The sequence below is a fragment of the Oryctolagus cuniculus genome, chromosome 14 (genome assembly GCF_051225735.1).
Source record: "Oryctolagus cuniculus isolate XC-2025 breed Fujian yellow rabbit chromosome 14, ASM5122573v1, whole genome shotgun sequence".
In the NCBI taxonomy this organism is placed as follows: domain Eukaryota; kingdom Metazoa; phylum Chordata; class Mammalia; order Lagomorpha; family Leporidae; genus Oryctolagus; species Oryctolagus cuniculus.
In genome coordinates this window covers 71,090,995-71,111,185 of record NC_142880.1, presented here as the reverse complement: position 1 = coordinate 71,111,185, position 20,191 = coordinate 71,090,995, and the positions used below count along the sequence as shown (strand labels likewise).

The 20,191-nt window shown below is 37.7% G+C and overlaps 1 protein-coding gene across 1 annotated transcript in view; it reads left to right on the top strand.

Annotated features, from left to right (window-relative positions):
* EMB (embigin) overlaps positions 1-18,869 on the top strand; it is a 57,237-nt gene extending 38,368 nt beyond the window's left edge. The window contains exons 5-9 of the mRNA XM_008262186.5: positions 4,369-4,496; positions 7,764-8,043; positions 9,174-9,207; positions 11,768-11,822; positions 12,548-18,869. Coding sequence (XP_008260408.1) covers positions 4,369-4,496; positions 7,764-8,043; positions 9,174-9,207; positions 11,768-11,822; positions 12,548-12,565 — 515 coding nt within the window. The 3' untranslated portion in view covers positions 12,566-18,869. The remainder of the gene's footprint in view (positions 1-4,368; positions 4,497-7,763; positions 8,044-9,173; positions 9,208-11,767; positions 11,823-12,547) is intronic.
* Positions 18,870-20,191: the final 1,322 nt, after the last annotated feature.

Below are 20,191 nucleotides of genomic sequence, written 5' to 3'. Positions count from 1 at the left end.
TAATTTGGAGAGTAGTATGATTAAAATATTGACTGAGATTGATAGTGCTTTGTTGGGTTTCAAGAGTAACTCCTCACAACAAAATTTCTGATGTGAACATATGTATAAAAGAAGGGAGATAAAACACTTTATTGACTTGCTGTGGGCACAAGCCTTGCTGTGGAAACCCTTGGGAAGCTTGACTACATGATTAGCGGGCCTCTTTTTCCCCAACAGGGTCTTATGGACATTAAACCAAGGCTGTCTAGTCTATTCTTTCACAATACAAACTCAGATTGGCACTTAACTGTTCTGGAGAGAAACTTACAACCTCACAAGCCAGAAAAAGTAAATGCTGAGTATGGGACTGAATTATTTATGTCCACAAATTCCCAGTTTTAGGGAAAGGAGCCCAATAAGTGCCCTAGAATATGACCACCCCAGGAGAACCCTCCCCTCTAGGGCTAGAAAACAGGAGAGTTGAAGGCAGGAAGGAATTTATGCAGAGGTCTGTTGGGACCTCAGCCCACAAACCACTGTCCCTAATTCTATTACCATGGCCTCTAATATGTAGGGAAGAAACTGGATCTATCCTAAGAAAAAGGAAACAGAATCAAATGTTCTGTGGTTCAGCCTAATTAAGCTTTCAACATTTTCACATTTAAACTTTTTTTATTTGTTTTTCAAGAAAATGTATTTGTTACATTAGCATCTGCAGATGATCAATTTATTATTCTCTTGGATCTTAGAGTTACTTACAATTTTAATATATTGGATATTTTCCCCCATTTTAGTGCTATGTAGATATAAGAATGAACTCAGTGATAGACTGAGGAAATTGAACCAAAATAACAATACAGGACAGAACATCTATGTGGGAGAAAACTCCTTTACTTTTATTACTGTTTTTTTTTTTTTTTAATTTAAAGAAAAGCTTTTGGATAATAGGTTCCCTTTTATTTAAAAGTTTATCTCATGATTGTGTCAAAGTAGTTTTTGCATTATTCTGCCTTTCTTGTTACAATCAATATGTTGTGAATAGGCTACTTCCTTTTTATTCTTATGTTTCATAATAATATGTAAAACTGTTATTCCACTTTTTCTTTTTGCTCTGTGTACTACATAGATCTAGAAACAAGATTTTAAAAGATTTTTTTAATCAATTTCATTTCTTATGATTGGAAAAGAACAATAATTAGGCACCCTGGTTTGAATTGTTCTAATTTATGCTTAAATTATAAAATTGATACAATAATCTCTTCAATTGTGTTAGCCAAGCACTTGAACGTGTGGTTCAAGTGGTAGAATTTGGGGCAAGCATTTGATGTAGCAGTTTAAATGCCTCATGGGATGCCTATATTCCATATTATAATGCCTAGGCTTGAGTCCTGGCTCCTAATTCCAGTTTCCTGCTAATGCACATCCTAGGAGGTACTGGGTGATGGCTCACATGGTTGGTTATCTGCCACCCACATGGGAGACCTGGATTGATTTTTAGCTCCCAACTTTTGCCTGGCCCCATCTGTGCTATTGTAGACAACTGGGGAATGGACGAGCAGTGGGAACTCCATCTGTCTGTATCTCTGCCTTTCAAATAAATAGGAAACTAACAAACTAAATAAATAAAATTTTTAAAAGCTTAGAGTATTTTTATAGCTTCTACAAAAGTTGATTATTACATGATATTCAAGGTTGGATTTGTGCTATCACGAACATCTCAATTTGCTTGTTCTGTTATTTTCCTGGGCCCTCTTGGCTGTGAATTCATGACCTAATGTGTGTTTTGTTTCACTTTTACTACTTTCCTCTCCATTTTTAGATGGAATGCATTTTCTGAAAGAACTCAGTTTAGAGTCCTTTCCTCATTTTTCTGTGTTTTTACACATCCCCATGGTTCGGAGATATATTCAGGTGAATTTCTAATTCTCATCTTTTTTTCCCTTGTTTTATTTCTTCTCTGTTTCACAAAGCTAGCTAGCCCAGAGCCCATTATCATACATGAAGTTCATCCTTTCTATTAAGCTGGCTAATGACCACTATGTAGAAAGGCATGGCCTTTACAGATTCTAAGAAAACTTACTTAAGAAAGCAGTGTCAGTGCATAATTACAGCAGAAGTTTTAATCTTATGGTGTTTACAATGCACCAAACACTTTACATTTTATGTTCTCTCATTTAATCCTTTAAAACAGCACTGTAAGATGGATATGGTTTACCCTGGTCCTCAGACATAGTAACACCAAAGTGTAATCCTATGTTCAATATATCCGCAATCCAAAACTTATCTGTGTCATGTGTGTCATGTCCATCACTGTCACACTGTCATTGTGTGGACTCCTTCTAATATTCAGGACCCTACTTCTGAAATTAGCCACATGCCCCTTATGTCCCTCAGTATAATGGTGGCCAATTGAAAAGAATGGGACACTCTTAGGTCTCTCAGAAGTGATCTCTGAATGTCGCTGGCAAGGTTACCTCCCCAGTTTCTTTGGCTGCAATGACAAAGTCACTAGCATGTTACCCTGGTCACTCGAACTCATCTCTTCTGTCACATCCCTCAGGGGCACACTACTATTTTTTTCCCTAGGGGTCTATGGACTGTTTGTTGGGAGATTAAAATCTTCAGTTAATGTGAAATTGCACAGCCTTAATCAAACATGTTTACTTGGTTATGAGAAGTATGGGAGCCATAGCTTATTATACATTACCTTTGTTGTCTTCCTTGTGATTACTTGAAGAGTTTACACCTTTGTGGGTGACATACTTCCCTCCTCTGCGTCTCTTCGTTATTAGCAGCACTTCATTCTGTGCCCTGCTGCTCCGCAGCAGCACTGTTGAAGAAGGTGCTCTGTGTGACTAGACTGGAGTCAAGAGGTTAGGCCCGTTTTCAACAAGGGCCAAAAGAAGACTTGCCTCACTCACCAATGGAACCATAATCACCTGAGGATGAAACCCATGAAGAAAAACCCGCTCTCCAACTCTGTTTTTACCATTTGTCTGGTGGTTATATGAATCAGAATTTCTTTGGCTGTTGTTAATATCTTTTCCTTCTTTCTCATCTTTATAATTCCTACATCAAGCAAGTGTTCAGTTACCTTTGCATAGCAAACATCCATGAATGCTTAGAAAACGTACTTAATCTAGAAGCCCGACTTTAGCAATTTAAACTGATTTTTCCATTCCCTATCTTGAGCCTCTCAAATACAAAATCTAAAAATTGAATAACAGGCGAATATTAAATAATATCTGTAAAATTTGTCTACATAGTATAAAATATTTAGATTTTGAAATTTATTTATTCTTTCCCCTGCTGGCAAACTAAACAAATAAAAGATAAAAAAAAAAAAAACAAAAAAAAACAAAGGAGACCAACAAAAAATTCCACAAACTCCAAATCTGCTATAGTTTACATGAAACAAAGTGAAATCAACAAAATCTTTGTTGCTAAGTCTACTTGATCATTAATATTAGTACATGTTATTTTGTAAAATTATATGAAAATATTTTAAATCTGTTTATTTGCTTTAGTCTGTCCTTTTTCTCTTCATTTCCCTGTGCTTTTTTCTCCTGTTCTCACTTTACTTTTGGCTGTCTTTGCATAAGTCTGCAGCAACTCAAGATTTTAAATCTTGGACATTCTGTCTACTCAAATGCCATCTAAGAGTAAAACTTTGAGGAAAATAATTACTCCGTGATACCTTAGTAGTTATGAAGAAAGAACTGATCCAAAAACATGAAATTCTTTCTTGTTTAAAATCTGCAACCATTTTTACAGTGTTTCTAGTTTTTAGGTTCAGAAAACTTTTCTTTTTTTCTTTTTTTTTAAGATTTATTTATTTATTTGAAAGTCAGAGTTACACAGAGAGAAGGAGAGGCAGAGAGAGAGAGAGAGGTCTTCCATCCAATGATTCACTCCCCAATTTGCTGCAAAGGCTGGAGCTGCGCCAATCCGAAGCCAGGAGCCAGGAGTTTCTTCCAAGTCTCCCACGTGGGTGCAGGGGTCCAAGGACTTGGGCCATCTTCTACTGCTATCCCAGGCCATAGCAGAGAGCTGGATGGGAAGTAGAGCAGCCGGGACTAGAACCGGCACCCATATGGGATGCTGGCACTTCAGGCCAGGGCGTTAACCAGCTGCGCCATAGCACTAGCCCCCAGAAAACTTTTCTCTTTTCTGCATTGAAGACAATTATATTGGGGGCCATATAACCACTACTATTATTATTGTTACAGACTGCACTCTAACTACCATAAATTAAATTTATTTTATATATAACTGAAACAATATACAGAAAATTATGCATTGATAAAAATGTCTTCAAGTGGAATACATGCACATTCCCTGTGTTTAAATTCTTTTAGTAAAATGTACATTTCTCTGAATTTTTCTTAGTCCCTGAACTTCATAGAAAAAACAAGCCATTGGTCACTTATGTGGGGGATTCTACCGTGTTGTCGTGTAAATGTCAAGATTGCTCTCCTTTGAACTGGAGCTGGTACAGCAGTAATGGGAGCACACAGGTAAGGCCACGTTTCTTTGATACGAAGAAAAAATCAACAAAACTTTTATTTCATAAATCACAAGATTCTCAACATTCCTTCAAATGTCATCTTTTATTATGTATTCTTAAAGAACTGTGAAAAATGGAATTGTCTTTTGATAGTCTCAGCACATTATATTGTACATCTGAAGGTATTCTTAATGTTTCATTAGTTGGTATTTTGTTTTATAGGTTGAACAATTTATTGGCGTCCTTTGAAAGGAGGTTTCAATTCATTTTTAGTAACTCAGTTTAATAATAACCCCATAAAAACAGATTCTGTTTTTTCTTATCGTTCCAGGAAAGTAACTAGAAAAAAAAGCTTTCTTTTCCAGCTTCTCTCCTGAAATACCTTTGACTTAATGTAATATAATGGTACAGTTTGAAAAAAAGTGAAAAATTAGTAACTTGAACTTAGGTGTTAGGTTTTATCAGTAAATGCCATTGACCTTTTTTTTCTTAGCCTTCCAGATTCCTGTTGGTGGCCAAATATTGCACTTTGAATTACTATTTATTTAAGTGAAATGGCTATTCAAACAGTTGATAGGAAGAAAAACATGAGTATTCTAATAAATCATTTCTGGCTTCCTGTCTTTCTCCCAGAAAACCTCTAATGGCTGGGAAATTAGAACATTGTTCCTTAGGGTACACCCTTCTCTTGGCCTGGTGCTAATGAGAATTGAAATTAAAGTCTTGTTAAAGGCAAGCTGTAATTCTAGAAGGAACATATTAGAGGCTCTTGAAGGCTGATAAAGGAAGGACTTAGACAGGGCAGTGACTGTTTTGTGCCAACACTGGCTTAATTCTTCAAAGAAATAGTTCCAGAGCACATAGCTAGCGACTTCAACTGTGACTGCTTCCGCTTATCTTCTTCCTGGTGATTAGGAACAGCAGTCATTGTGCATGAGCAAATATTTTTTTAAAAAATCATGTAAATTTGTAAAAATAAATCTCAACTGGAATTTGAAATATACAGCCTGGTTACTTATGCATGTGTGATGTTAGACAATCAATAGCCTAAATTTTTTTTTATTTTTTAATTTTTTGACAGGCAGAGTGGACAGTGAGAGAGAGACAGAGAGAAAGGTCTTCCTTTGCCGTTGGTTCACCCTCCAGTGGCCACTGCGGCCGGCGCACCGTGCTGATCCGATGGCAGGAGCCAGGTGCTTCTCCTGGTCTCCCATGGGGTGCAGGGCCCAAGTACTCGGGCCATCCTCCACTGCACTCCCTGGCCACAGCAGGGAGCTGGCCTGGAAGAGGGGCAACCGGGACAGAATCCGGCGCCCCGACCGGGACTAGAACCTGGTGTGCCGGCGACGCAGGCAGAGGATTAGCCTAGTGTGCTGTGGCGCCGACTCAATAGCCTAAATCTAACGTAGTTTTGCATATACTTGAACTTGGCTCCATTTGCTATACTAATCATTATCCTCTTAATTTGGCCCTAAGCATGGGTCACATTGGGGTGTGAGTAAAGTGGAAGGAAGAGGTTATAAGTCAAAACTTTAGATCAAATGCTTCTTCAAGATGTAGATAAATTACCTGCTTCAAAATCTGCCTGGACTTGTTATAAACGTAATACTTAGATTTATTATCTGATTCAGAGAATGTGCGTTTGTAACAGACATCCCAGGCAGTTCTGTGCACAAGAGGTCAGTTTGGTATAATTTCTTTGACAAATAATAAACTCACAGACAGTTCTTTCTCAGAAAATCTCTGAGAATATTTGTATGTAGATTAGCATTTATTGAAAAGTACAGTTGAGTGATAGAACAGCAAAGGCATCAGATGGCCTGAGAATAAAATTTAATTTAAATAAATAAAACAGCTTCAAAATAGCTTTGTATGATTGCTGTGAGCCAAGTGGGGAAACCCAGCCAATCTCAGAAGCTAGCTTGCCTGGAAGAGAAACCCGGATGTGAAGTGCAGCCACCGCAGGAACCAGCCCCACTGAGGGTCTCTATCAGTCCTTTTATGTCAGTCCAAAGGCCCAGGATTTCATGTGCCATTCCAGCCTGTGGAGCTCCCATTATCAAAATGAGTGATTTTCCTTTACAGCGATGGTCAGAAATAGTAGCTTCAGGCTCAACCCCTGTGCCCGTGCTGCTTAGAGAAATAAGCCAGTTCCAAACAGACAGATACCATATGTTTTCTCTGATCTGTGGTAACTAATAGAGTACCTAAAATGTAACGTGTTGGAGTGAAATTGACATTTGGATAGTCGATGATCGTTTACAGCTCTTGTTTCTACTACTGAGGAACAGTGTTGTTTTTTTCTTCATACTGTTTATTGAGCTCTTTACTTAGTGTGGGGTTAATCTTATGAATATAAAGTAAATTGAAATAGATCTTTGTAAAAATTAAGAGTGGGAGTAGAGGAAGGTGGAGGATGAAGTGTGTGATCATGGGTGGGAGGAAGGTCAGGGTGGGAGGTATCTCTATGTTCCTAAATCTGTATATATGAAATACATGACATTTGTATGCCTTAAATAAAATTTAAAAAAAAAAAAGGAAAAAAACCCCTGTGCCTGTGCTTCTGAAGGAAGTAGTCTGAAGCGTAGTCAGAGATTAGAACGTGAGGTCCAAATACTTAGGAATTTTCTGCTTTTAGTTCTGACATTTACCTGTGGTGAGTTATGCCCTTGTTTGTAGTTTCCAGCATTCAGTGCTAAATACTTGCAGAAGAGGATACTTTTTCCTTTGTTTGCTATTTGGGAGATAGAATTCTGTTAAGAGCTCTAATCTGTAAAATAAAACTTCTCACACATTCTAAAAAGATTTACTTATTTATATGAAAGGCAAAGTGACAGAGAGTGAGAGGGAGAGACACAGAAAGAGGGATCTTCCATCTTCTGGTCCGTTCTCCAGATGGCTATAATGGCCAGGGTTGGACCAGGCCAAATCTGGGATCCTGAAGTTCCACCCATGTCTCGTACATGGATGGAAGAGGCCTAAATACTCGGGCCATCTTCTGCTGCTTTCCCAAGTACATTAGCAGGAGCTGAATTAGACATGGAGCACCTGGGACTTGAACTAGCACTCCAATTTGGGATAATGACATGGCAGACAGTGGCTTAACCCACTGTACAATAAAGCTGGGTCCCTTATGAATTTTAATGTGACTTTTCATAGTAAGCAATTTTCTTGGCATTAGCTAACAGCTTTCACCCAAAACTAGATCATATGGGATATGTATATAAAGATATATAATGCAATATGATATAAAGATTTTAATGTCTTCTTATACTAGGTTCCTGTTGATATTCAAATGAATGATAAGTATATGATGAATGGAACACACGCTAATGAAACAAGGCTCAAGATAATGCATCTTTCAGAAGAAGATGGGGGATCCTACTGGTGCCGGGCACAATTCCACCTGGGCGAGAGTGAAGAACACATTGAACTTGTCGTGCTGAGCTTTTGGGTGCCTCTCAAACCATTTCTTGCAATAATTGCTGAGGTTGTTCTTTTAGTGGCCATTATTCTGCTTTGTGAAGTGTACACACAAAAGAAAAGGAAGCAACCAGGTAGGGTTTGTGTTTTTAGATTACATTACACTTAATAATCATAAGTATCACATACGATATGTGTTATGAGTTGGTACATTCCAGTCACTTTATTTATTTATTTTTTTTTTGACAGGCAGAGTGGACAGTGAGAGAGAGAGACAGAGAGAAAGGTCTTCCTTTTGCCGTTGGTTCACCCTCCAATGGCCGCCGCGGCTGGTGCGCTGCAGCCGGCGCACCGCGCTGATCCGATGGCAGGAGCCAGGAGCCAGGTGCTTTTCCTGGTCTCCCATGGGGTGCAGGGCCCAAGCACCTGGGCCATCCTCCACTGCACTCCCTGGCCACAGCAGAGAGCTGGCCTGGAAGAGGGGCAACCGGGACAGAATCCGGCGCCCCAACCGGGACTAGAACCCGGTGTGCCGGCGCCGCTAGGCGGAGGATTAGCCTAGTGAGCCGCGGCGCCGGCCTCATTCCAGTCACTTTAGAGTTTTGAGGAAAGAATCTTAATAATAATGGTGAAAGTATATCAGTCATCTTCCTGTTTCAATTTTTAAAAAATTTTTAGTATTAAGATTTTGTTTTTTTCTTTTTTTTTTTCTTTTGGTGCTCCTGGTACCAATGCACCAACTAGGTAATATGTATGTCAGTACTGGAATATTAGGAAAATCTGTGATAATATGAAAAGTCTTAAACAATTACCTTGTCATTTAGATAGTTCACTGAAAAATGTTTGGCCTTCTGGAATTCTTATAAAAGAGACCTTGTCTTGTCAGTTTCCAACTTTCCTAGTGTCTGCCCAGTGAATGAAGAGTGCAGAAACTGATGGTCCTTTGAGAACTTTATCTTGCATCCTGTATTCTTTCCTGATTTTGTACTAAATCTTTTTGCTAATATAAATAATGGCAAGCTCTAATCAGTCATAGTTTTCGAAGTCCCAGAGCACTGAACTGTGGTTGATTAGAAATGCGGGTAGGGCCTGGAGGGCAGATAAGGGGAAGGCATGAAGGAGGTGCGGATGTGGGAGGCAGCACGCCTCTCCCCCTTTCCCAAGGGGAAGCACAGCACAGTGTATTCTTGGGGAAGGGGAGAGATTAAATTGAACATAAGAAATATCTAACTAACCTTACTTCATGGCCGAATTCTTCTTACAGATGAAGGGAAAGAATTTGAACAAATTGAACAGTTGTAAGTATTACATTTTACAGATTAATTTTCACTTGAGTAAAATAAAAATTCATATGAAGCTGAATGAAGATTCCAGCTGAGGATAAAGCATCAGAATATCAGGCGTGTGTGTTATTTTCTGTGCCACCCTAGCGATGATGAAGCGTGGCATCCAGAACCAGGAGTCTGCATTAGCATCCCCCTCCATTTCCAGAACCAGGAGTCTGCATTAGCATCCCCCTCCATTTCCAGAACCAGGAGTCTGCATTAGCATCCCCCTCCATTGCCTGCTACACTCTTTTCTGTGTGCTTCGGTTTTCCCTCTACAAAGGAGTTCAATAATAGCCCTTGCCACATAGCTGAATGAATATTGCATATGTCAAAATGCTTAGTGCAGGCGTGAAGCACAGGTGTTCGATAACACAGTGATTCTCCACCTTGGCTGTATTGTCAATGACTTAAGAGGATCGTACAAAATACAGGTGCACAGACCTTGCTGGATCTCCTCCATCAGAACCTCTGGGATTGGGGTTTGGGGATCTGTATTTCTTGCAAACATCTCCCAGTTGTTCTGGTTTTGTCACATTGAGAATCACTGGCCTAGGATTCTCTTGCTCATTATTTTTTAGAGAACACCAGTCGTGCCGTGTGTTTGCTTCCAGCTCCCTTGTTTACATGAGAAGGCTAGGGTTAAAATCACCAGGGACATAACTGAGTGTGACTGAGGTGAAAGTGGCTGACTCTCCAAGCTGGGGAACTGAGTGTGGAAGCTGGAGACAGAGCTGCCCAAGTCTGAGGAACGGAGCCAGGGCTGGAGACCAAGAAATGAGAATGAATTAAAGAAGCTTAAAGAAAGCTGAGAAATAGGAGGCCCGAGCAACCGTTCCCAACACAAAACAGCACTTAAAGTTTATCCCTATTAGCCAGCACGTGCTGGGAGGGGCTGGTGTTGAAGCAAAACAGAGCTGGCAGCATTGAGAAATTCATGGACATTGTTCAAGTAGGTGTTTTTGATCAGTTCACATACAGGAGGTAAAATACATCAGCAAGATAGGAACTTCCAAATTAAGGACACAAAATAATTATATGAAAGGTTCCATAATACCAGTTGGGGTAAAAGCAGTGTTGTCTTAGAATGAGAGACTCTCATAGTTGGAAGGGATTGCTCCTCTCCCACGCAGTCAGTCCTCCTGGAGAACTGGGCATCCTGTTTATATTCACTTACGATGTTAATAGTTCCGATTCCCATGTATTGGTCCTTTTTCTTAGAGTTATCTAATAAACATGGCAGCCATTCACATGCTGGAAGGCAGTTGTCTGGGTTCTGCTATTTTCTCAGCTCAGCCTCCCCCGTGTCTCTGATCACTTCTGCGAGATAGAGGTGGAGGGTGCATTCTGGTGTGTTTAATAAATACTCTGAAAGGATGGTGCCTGGACACTGGAATGGACTATAGCTTCTGAATAATTGAATTTTCACTTATACAACCTATTCTACTCTTTAATACTCTCTAGAGTGTTTTAGAAGTAGTGTCAAACTGATTCAGTCTGTAACAGCAAAGGTGGACTTTCTTTTTTGGAAACTCGGGATAATCTACATCATTTTGTCTATTTTATCTGTATTAGAGCTCACTGAAAGTGTGCGGCTTTCTCATCTTTAGGTTGTAACAGTATCCTTAGATTTACTACAAATACCAAGGACATTTGAACTCATAGAGCACCCCTCTATCAACGATCCTTTGAGAATTTTTAGTTGAGATCACTTGGGGGGGCAGAGGTTAATTTAATGTATGATATATATTTATATGTGCATCATGCTTACACATGTGTTTAGATACCCATAATTTATTCAAGATTCTTGATAAAAGTGCTTTAAAATCGTACTAAATGTGTAATATTTTAGAAGGTCAGTCACTTCAAATATTTCAATGAGAGCTCCTCAATTATCTGATTCACTCAGGCATTTAAGCCCTACAGTGCTACATACCAGTCATACCCCACTTTTGACAAAATTGATTAGTTGGTTGGATTTATTATGCAAAGGCTAGTAGCTAACTCGGTAGGCCTGTGCGTAAGACCTTGAAGGACATCCGTTAGGTACCCTGCTTACCTAGGTTACTCGTTCCTAAGAATCTGAAGCCCACGTTTGTGGTCGTGCTCTGATGCACATTGGGTAGATGAAGAACCAACTTTAACCTCTAATTCAATATAATAAACGTATCAGATTATAACACCAGTGGCACACAAGTGGACTAAGTACCTCATTGACTATACTATCTTGCATGTTTCAAAGCAATACATACATTGTGATGATAAGCTCAAGCTCCACTTATGCTTGGGGGGAAATAATCCTTCCTCTGCATAAAAGGAGCAAGCCTTTGTCTCCATCATCAGTGGCAATAGCTGCAGTCTCAGCAATGGCCTAACAATACCATCAGTATTACGAGTAAAATATTTTTAGTAAGGATAAATTCTGTGTATTGATGTTTTACATTTTAACCTGATAGCTATGATAGACTGGTCTACAGACTTAATTTTAGGCAATGTAAGCATCTAATGATTTTCCCTCTTGTTTTCTTTACAGGAAATTAGATGATAGCAATGGTATAGAAAATAATGCACCAAGGCACAGGAAAAGTGTAAGTCACTCTAAATGATATTCCAAATAATAAGTAAATTCAATATACTTCCACCACCTATTTACCCACTTGCTTTTTTTTTTCAGTTTCATTAAAGTCCTAGTCATTCACTATTTGCTTGAATATACTTGTTTATACTATTATAGGGTAAAATATACAATTACACAAAAGTACACGGCATCCTTTTCTACCAGAAAACAGGTAACCACCAATCTACAAGGAAATTGATTATGCTGCTTGTACATTTTTTTTTTCTTTTGTCACATTGGGCTAGTTTATTTTAAAATGTTTCATGTACTCTCCGTCTGGGTCTGTCATGTGGGTGGCAAGACTGAAGTACGTGAACCGTCACCTGCTGCCTCCACAGGTGCATGTTACCAGGAAGCTGGAATGGAAAGCAAAGTCAGAACTCAAACCCATACACTCTGATATGAGATGCAGGTGTCCTGTGCGGTAGTTTAACCACTGAGCCAAATGCCCAGCCCTGCATTTCTTTTTCATTGCTCTTAAGTTTTCTCTACTATTATGTTATTTTATTCTCAAAGATTTCCATATATTTGGTGCTATGAACTGTTCCAAAATAGCCAACATTATTTAGCTGACTCACAACTATCTTAGTTCATCATTATTAGAGTAGGAGTTCTTTGTTTGGGCAGTAATAGCATCCCCCTCTTTTGAGTAAGCCTGCCATGCTAATTATGATTATTGTGCTTTATTTCACTCAGGAATCTGTGGGCCAGTGAAGGGGAAACATCATATCAAGAATCATGGAATGATGTACCATGTGCTTGTATTTCACCTTGTTTGTCCTTCCTGTTTAAAGCATCTGAGTTTTTATTTTTAAAAGGATGAAAATTTATGCAACATGTACAACAGATCATAAATAACATATGCTATCTCTTGTCAAAAGACCTATTTTCATTCTGTAATTGTTTTACATTAGAGCAAAGTGAATTGAATTAAATACATTCTACAAACTATCATCCAGGATAATTAATTTCATCCTGGTCATAGCGGGACACACAAAACAGACACCAGCAAAATCAGCTAATTGTCATATAACAAAAGTCACTCAAGACCTATTTATAACCAAAGAATTAATTAAAGAGAAATTCTTTGTTATTTCTCTTAAAACATTTTTCCAATCATGCCTACTATGTATAGATGTATTTGTAACAGTTCTTCTGTAGTTTATTCTTCTGTGATATTGAAAAAAAAAGTCTTCCTTAGGAAATGTATACTTTCTGCTTTTGCTTATGGTGGTTACTCTTCATTGTCTACAGAATGACTCCTTATCCATAAACATTGACCATGACAAGGAAATAAAACTACACACTTGCCCCAAAGCTCTGTCACTACAAAAGCAAATCTCCAATCTTTATTCCACTCATCTCCACTGCTTCCCTACGTGAAACTGAAGTGCTTCTTAAAGTCAAGCATTTGTTTTTTAAGCCATGAGTGTTGTACTTCTTAAGGTAGACCTGGTATTGATATTTTAAGGTTTAAGTGCCATGTAGTCATAATGAAACTGCTATATTGATGCTTTTGTGGTTCATGGTGTTTTACTATCTTTTATTTGATGTCTGATTTCCTGGTATGCAACACTATTTAAATAGCTAAAAATGAATTATTGGTGCTTTACAATAATAATTAACTGGAAATCCAGAAGTACTGAAGTTCTCCTTTTATTTTGTTCTGAATGCCTTAGGCTTACCTTAAAAACATAGGATATTTAATTTCTGTTGCATGTATAACTGAAATCTTTTATAAACACACTATAACCAAATCAAATGAAATTTAATAGACTTGAAAAATTGTCAGCTTTGAATGAAATATTAAAATCATGCTTCAGGATATTAGGTTAGGCCTGAGATCATGATATGGCACTTGCTGGGTGCCTTGGTGTTTGGTGGGTCCAGTGTCCCGATGTGCACAGGGTAGCAGCTTAAAGTAACGACAATCAGAAGACTGTAGAGCATAGAATGGTGGTGAAGCAGCCACAGTTCTTAGTGACTATGAGATTAAAGCTTGAGGAAGAGGAATTCAATGATTGAAAGGAAAAAAAAAATTGTATGTAAATGTATCCCATGTATTGGCTAAGAAAATTATAAGCCAGCGCTGTGGCTCACTTGGCTAATCCTCTGCCTGTGGCGCCAGCACCCCAGTTCAAGTCCCGGTTGGGGCGCCAGATTCTGTCCTGGTTGCTCCTCTTCCAGTCCAGTTTTCTGCTGTGGCCCAGGAGGGCGGTGGAGGATGGCCCAAGTGCTTGGGCCCTGCACCCGCCAGGAGGAGGTGCCTGGCTCCTGGTTTGGATGGGCCGCAGTGCGCCAGCCGCTGCGGCCTTTTCGGGGGTGAACCAATGGAAGGAAGACCTTTCTCTCTGTCACTCTCTAACTGTATAACTCTGCCTGTCAAAAAAAATTATAATAAAGTCCAATAGTAAAAATTATATAACCTCTTAAGTGATGATTACATTACTGCTAATATGAATAATACACATAGGTGGTGACTTGGAGCTACCCATTATTTTGTTGCTTAAAAAATGTAGTATTTTGTTGTAAAGTATGTTAATTACATATATGTTTTAAAGATTTATTTTATTTATTTGAAGGGTGGATTAACAAAAAGAAGGGGAGAGAGAGAGAGAGAGACAAAAGGATCTTCCATCCCCTGGTTTACTCCACAAATGACTGCAATGACCCAGGGCTGGGCCAGGTCAAAGGCAGGAGCCTGGGGCTTCATCCAGTTCTCCCACATGGGTGGCAGTGTGCAAGTACTTGAGCCCTTTCTGCTTTGCTTTCCCAGGGCATTAGCAGAGAGACGGATCCGAAGCAAACAGGCGGGGACATGAATGAATGCTCCAATATAAGACATATCTGAGTTTTATTTCTCTTTTTAAAATTTTTAAATATTTAGTTAGTTTATAACAATTCGATATAGTTTGTGGATACAGTTCTAAGAAGAATATAATGATATTCTCTTCCTCCTCCCTCTCTCCCCCTCTTTTTGTTTCTACCTTCCTTGGCTTGCCTTTCTTTTTATACTGTTTTGAGATAACATTTTAAACTTGCATTGGAGTAAAGTGCTTAGCATACATGAGTTTATTCTTCGCCCTCAGTGCTATGACTTTATTGTGGTTTAATTCATGTTAGCTTAACAAAATTACCTGGAGTGATACCTACATGGTAGTTTACAACCAGTTAGCTTAATTAATCTAAGCATGTTAAATTCACTGAAAAATTAGTCAAACCTACTCTTTGACTAAGATACAAAACCATAACCAATATGCAGCTCATTTGCAGAATGCATCCTTGCATTTTGCTGCCATGGTTGTTTAGGCTAAAACAGTTTTAAAGCAAGAAAAATTGGTGCCCAAAGGTAAAATAATCTGAAATATTTATGTAGTAAATTGAAATTGTAAGTGACACTGCTTGCTATTTACTTTTTTTTTCCTAGCAAAAACAATTTATCTAAGAAACTTTAAGCAGAAAAAAATTCTCAAAAATTAAGATGAATTTTGGCTTTAAGGAATCTCCTTGGAAGACTTCTAAAAAATTATTTCACCACTGTTAGGCTAAAATGAAATGCTTCCCTTAAATAAACTCATGGAGACGGTGAATGGAATAACTAATAACTACCAGTTGTGGATCAACTGCAGATTCTAAGCAGCAGGAAAGCTGAACGAGGAAAACGACTCCAAGTTTATGTATTACACATCTCAGGAAATCCTGTTAATCTTTCCAGCCAGTGGTTTTCTCAGCATACTAAGTAGATTTCATGATGTTCTTTGTGTAATAAATCTTTTTAAAAAGTCATATGATTCCCAGATACTTTCAGATTCAGTGTATACTAAAACGTAAATCATCTCCCTTTGCGATCTTTGTTTTCCCCCAGCACCTAGTTACTCAGGCCCACACCTAGATCTCACTGTGGTATTTTCTTCTCCTTCATTTGCTGTGCCTTATTGGTCATGAATGCCTGTTCCCTTGACTTTAACGGCTCATGACGTCATTCTGTTGCCTCCCCACTGCATCCCAGCCCGCTGAACAGCTAATGCCTTGATTTTCCTACCTCTGTGTGCTTTCCTGTCAGTCTATCTTGTGCATTGCTGTCAGAGTGCTCTTCTAAAACACAGACCTTGCTATGTAACTTAACGCAGCAGGTTCTGTGCCAAGCCTCTGTGGGCTGGCCTTTGCTCTTGCGTAATGTTGCAGTCCTTCCATTCACTGTCTCTCCCAAGTGTCTTAAAGTAGCCTTGCACTTAGAGATTTGGCTTAGAATGCTTCCCAACTTGACTGACTCAAGGTTGCTTAATCTGATGTCACATTTTGGAGGCTCCCTTATACACAGTGTGATATGTACCATCATATGCACCCAACTAACTTTCTGTGTATTTGTGTTTATTATCCACTAGCTAAATATATTTGTGGGTCTTTTTTCTTGAATTGTGCCTTTTATTTCCATGTATTGTACCCACCACGGTGAGGATGTATTAGAGATATCATGAAATGCATGAATGAATGAAGGCATACATGAAACTCAAGTTGCACAGATTTATGCTTATTTTTAGAGATAGTCTAGTGTGTTGCTTTCAACTTAATTAAATTCTTTTAATCCTCCATGCTTCATGGAGGATAAAAATATAAACCTTATTTTTCATTCTGTTTCTTGCAACATGATTCTTTGACCTTATATATAAGAAATTTTAGATAATTGTATTGTGCCCACCCAATATACCTTTTCATTCCACTTCTCTTCCAGGATTTTATGAAACCTTACAATATATTGAATACAATTCAAAATGTAGTCTTTAACAATTTTTAAAGGTTTCATTGTTTAGTTTTAATTATGGAAAGCACATCTCTCATCAAATTCATCACAAGAAAAAGCTATCAGTTCTGTTTCCTTGTTCGCTAGGTAGACTTTGAGGAACTTAAGTAGGTTTATACAAAATGATTTACTGAATATATACTATACTTCTTAATAGAAAAATGAATCTTCTACGGTTGAAAAAAAATCCATGCAAAGAATTAGAGACTTACTTCCTATTAACATTGTTCATCTTTAGGTGGAAAAAAGTTCAAGTATTTTTCCAGTATTGACTAAAAGGCATAGTTACCTATTCATAGCATGCTCTGAATAAGTATTTATTAAAGGAAAGCAAAGGAGAGGGATGGCTTCCATTGTTTTATAATCTTAAATTGTGTGTATTTAAATACTGCTTGCTTTGGTTTTGATTAATACACCATTAATTTATCCTACTTTGATATAGAGAAAAAGAAAATGGAACTATGGGCAATTCTTTCATGTGGGATTTAGGAATATATTTACACTGTATCTAGAAGGGCCAGTGCATGCCCTTTTTACCAAGTGAGTTTTTCATTAAGAATGTATCATTCTATTCAATAATAATAGTTGACATTTGTTGACTGCATAGTGTGGGGCAAATTGCTTTGAAATGTTTTATCTCATTTAATCCCACATCCTGCTATACTATAACAATATTTATTATCTAATTTTTTGAATAGATAAGGAAACAAGTGTAGAGAGATTAAGCAAATTATCTGAAGCCACCCTACCTGCAAGTGTTAAGAACTGGGATTGAAATACAAGGAATTTGCCTCAAGACCCAAGGTTTAACTTCCATTTTGAACTATTTTCTTCTGCCAGATACACTCTTTATAGAAAACGAAGCTATTAGCTATCACTCATAATTTTTTATAAAAGAAATTTCTCTATTTTAGCAGGCAGTTGTAACTTAATTTCTATATTCCTACTCTCAAGGTTTAGGGGACACATGCTTTGTCAGCTTGTGTCCCTGTAGTGGTGCTTTGGAATCTGCACGATTTAATTTGTTTTAGGAAACTTTTGTTCTTTGGCTAATTGTATTTATCAGTAGTGAGGGTGACCGTAAAATTTATCAGCTGAACACTGAAAATGAAAGAAGGTGCTATTTTTAATTCCTGTAGGACAGCAGGCAGAGACCAGACCCTGTGGTCATATGTTTAACCTGCAGAGAGGAACTAAGTGCTTTATAGATGTTTGACCCAACACAGAGCAGGAACATCCACATTGACTTTGAAAGATAAACAGAAATTAATTTTCAGGGAAATAGCTGTTTTTAGATTATGCAGGGAATTTCCCTTTATTTAGTAAATTCCAGGTGAGTCTCCCTCCAGCAAAATGCCCAAAATGAGGTAATTTAGTAAGCTTAAAGTTTTATTACTTTCCAAAAGTATCTAACAAGATTAAGATTTATTGGCATTCAGAAGTATGATTCACAAGTTACAAGAGAAGCTAGCCAAGAAAGTCATGTTTTTGCTGGCTTATGGAGAGAACATCACTATTCTTTTGACTTGCATATCTTCTAATAACTACTAATAATGCCTTTGTGATTGTCAATAAGACATACCTCATTATGCATTTGTAATAAAATTTGCTTATGACATCAGTGAGAATCACCCATGTATACATTCTAAAGTTACTTTTAATCCCATGGTTAACCTTCATTATCCCAAAGGGAAAAAGCTAGGGACACTTGTTTAAGATATTGGTTAAAATCTATATTTTATTTTTGTGTACATCTGTTTTAAAAGTTTGTTTATAAAAATTAATTTTGTTATATAATTTCTGATTTATCTCAAAATAATTAGCACAAGTTCTTATTTTTCTAAAGTTTGATAAAAATGAAAATATTAGATTTATTTTGTAATTAGCTCTAATGCTACTTAATGTCACAAAAGAATAGTACAAAATGTGATTATATTAACTATTTTGTACCTTTTAAGACAGAAATTTGACCATTTAGATTTATTTAAATTAAGCATCATGGATTTCTTATGACACAATTCTTAAAAAATGTAATGTTCTTTTTTTTTTAGCATGCATATGTAAATTCTCATCAGAATGAAATGCCTTTCTGTATTGTATAAATAGTTCAGAAAATGTCTCCATAGGAATGTTTTAAAAATGCTTTTGTCACATATAACTCACAGAATATATGTAATATGCAATTATATTCAATAAAATGTACTTTGTGAATTAAAATTTAAGTGTTGGAAAATACATTTTCAAGTTTTTCATTTTTAATTTCTTTTTTTTTCTTTTTTTTTCCTTTTTTTAACTTTTATTTAATGAATATAAATTTCCAAAGTACAGCTTATGGATTACATTGGCTTCCCCCCCATAACCTCCCTCCCACCCGCAACCCTCCCCTTTCCCACTCCCTCTCCCCTTCCATTCACATCAAGATTCATTTTCGTTCCTCTTTATATACAGAAGATCAGTTTAGCATACATTAAGTAAAGATTTCAACAGTTTGCTCCCACACAGAAACATAAAGTGAAAAATACTGTTTGAGTACTAGTTATAGCATTAAATCTCAATGTACAGCACAGTAAGGACAGAGATCCTACATGAGGAGTAAGTGCACAGTGACTCCTGTTGTTGACTTAACAAATTGACACTCTTGTTTATGGCATCAGTAATCACCCTAGGCTCTTGTCATGAGCTGCCAAGGCTATGGAAGCCCCCTGAGTTCAGCAACTCTGATCATGTTTAGACAAGGCCATGGTCAAAGTGGAAGTTCTCTCCTCCCTTCAGAGAAAGGTGCCTCCTTCTTTGATGACCCATTCTTTCCACTGGGATCTCACTTGCAGAGATCTTTCATTTAGGGTTTTTTTTTTTTTTTTTCCCCAGAGTGTCTTGGCTTTCCATGCCTGAAATACTCTCATGGGCATTTCAGCTGGATCCGCATGCCTTAAGGCTGATTCTGAGGCCAGAGTGCTATTTAGGACATCTGCCATTCTATGGGTCTGCTGTGTATCTCACTTCCCATGTTGGATCATTCTCTCCCTTTTTTATTCTATCAGCTAGTATTTGCAGACACTATTCTTGTTTATGTGATCCCTTTGTTTCTTAGTCCTATCATTATGATCAATTGTGAATAGAAATTGATCACTGGGACTAGTGAGATGGCATTGGTACATGCCACCTTGATGGGATTGAATTGGAATCCCCTGGTATGTTTCTAACTCCACCGTTTGAGGTAAGTCAGCTTGAGCATGTCCCGAATTGCACATCTCTTCCCTCTCTTTCTCCCACTCTTATATTTAACAGCAATCACTTTTCAGTTAAGTTTCAGCACTTAAGAAGAATTGTGTATTGATTACAGTATTCAACCAAAAGTATTAAGTAGAACAAACAAACAAACAAAATACTAAGAGGAATAACATATTAAGCTGCTCATCAACAGTCAGGGTGAGGGCTGATCAAGTCACCGTTTCTCATAGTGTTCATTTCACTTTAACAGGTTTCCTTTTTGGTGCTCAGTTAGTTGTCACCTATCAAGGAGAACAAGTGGTATTTGA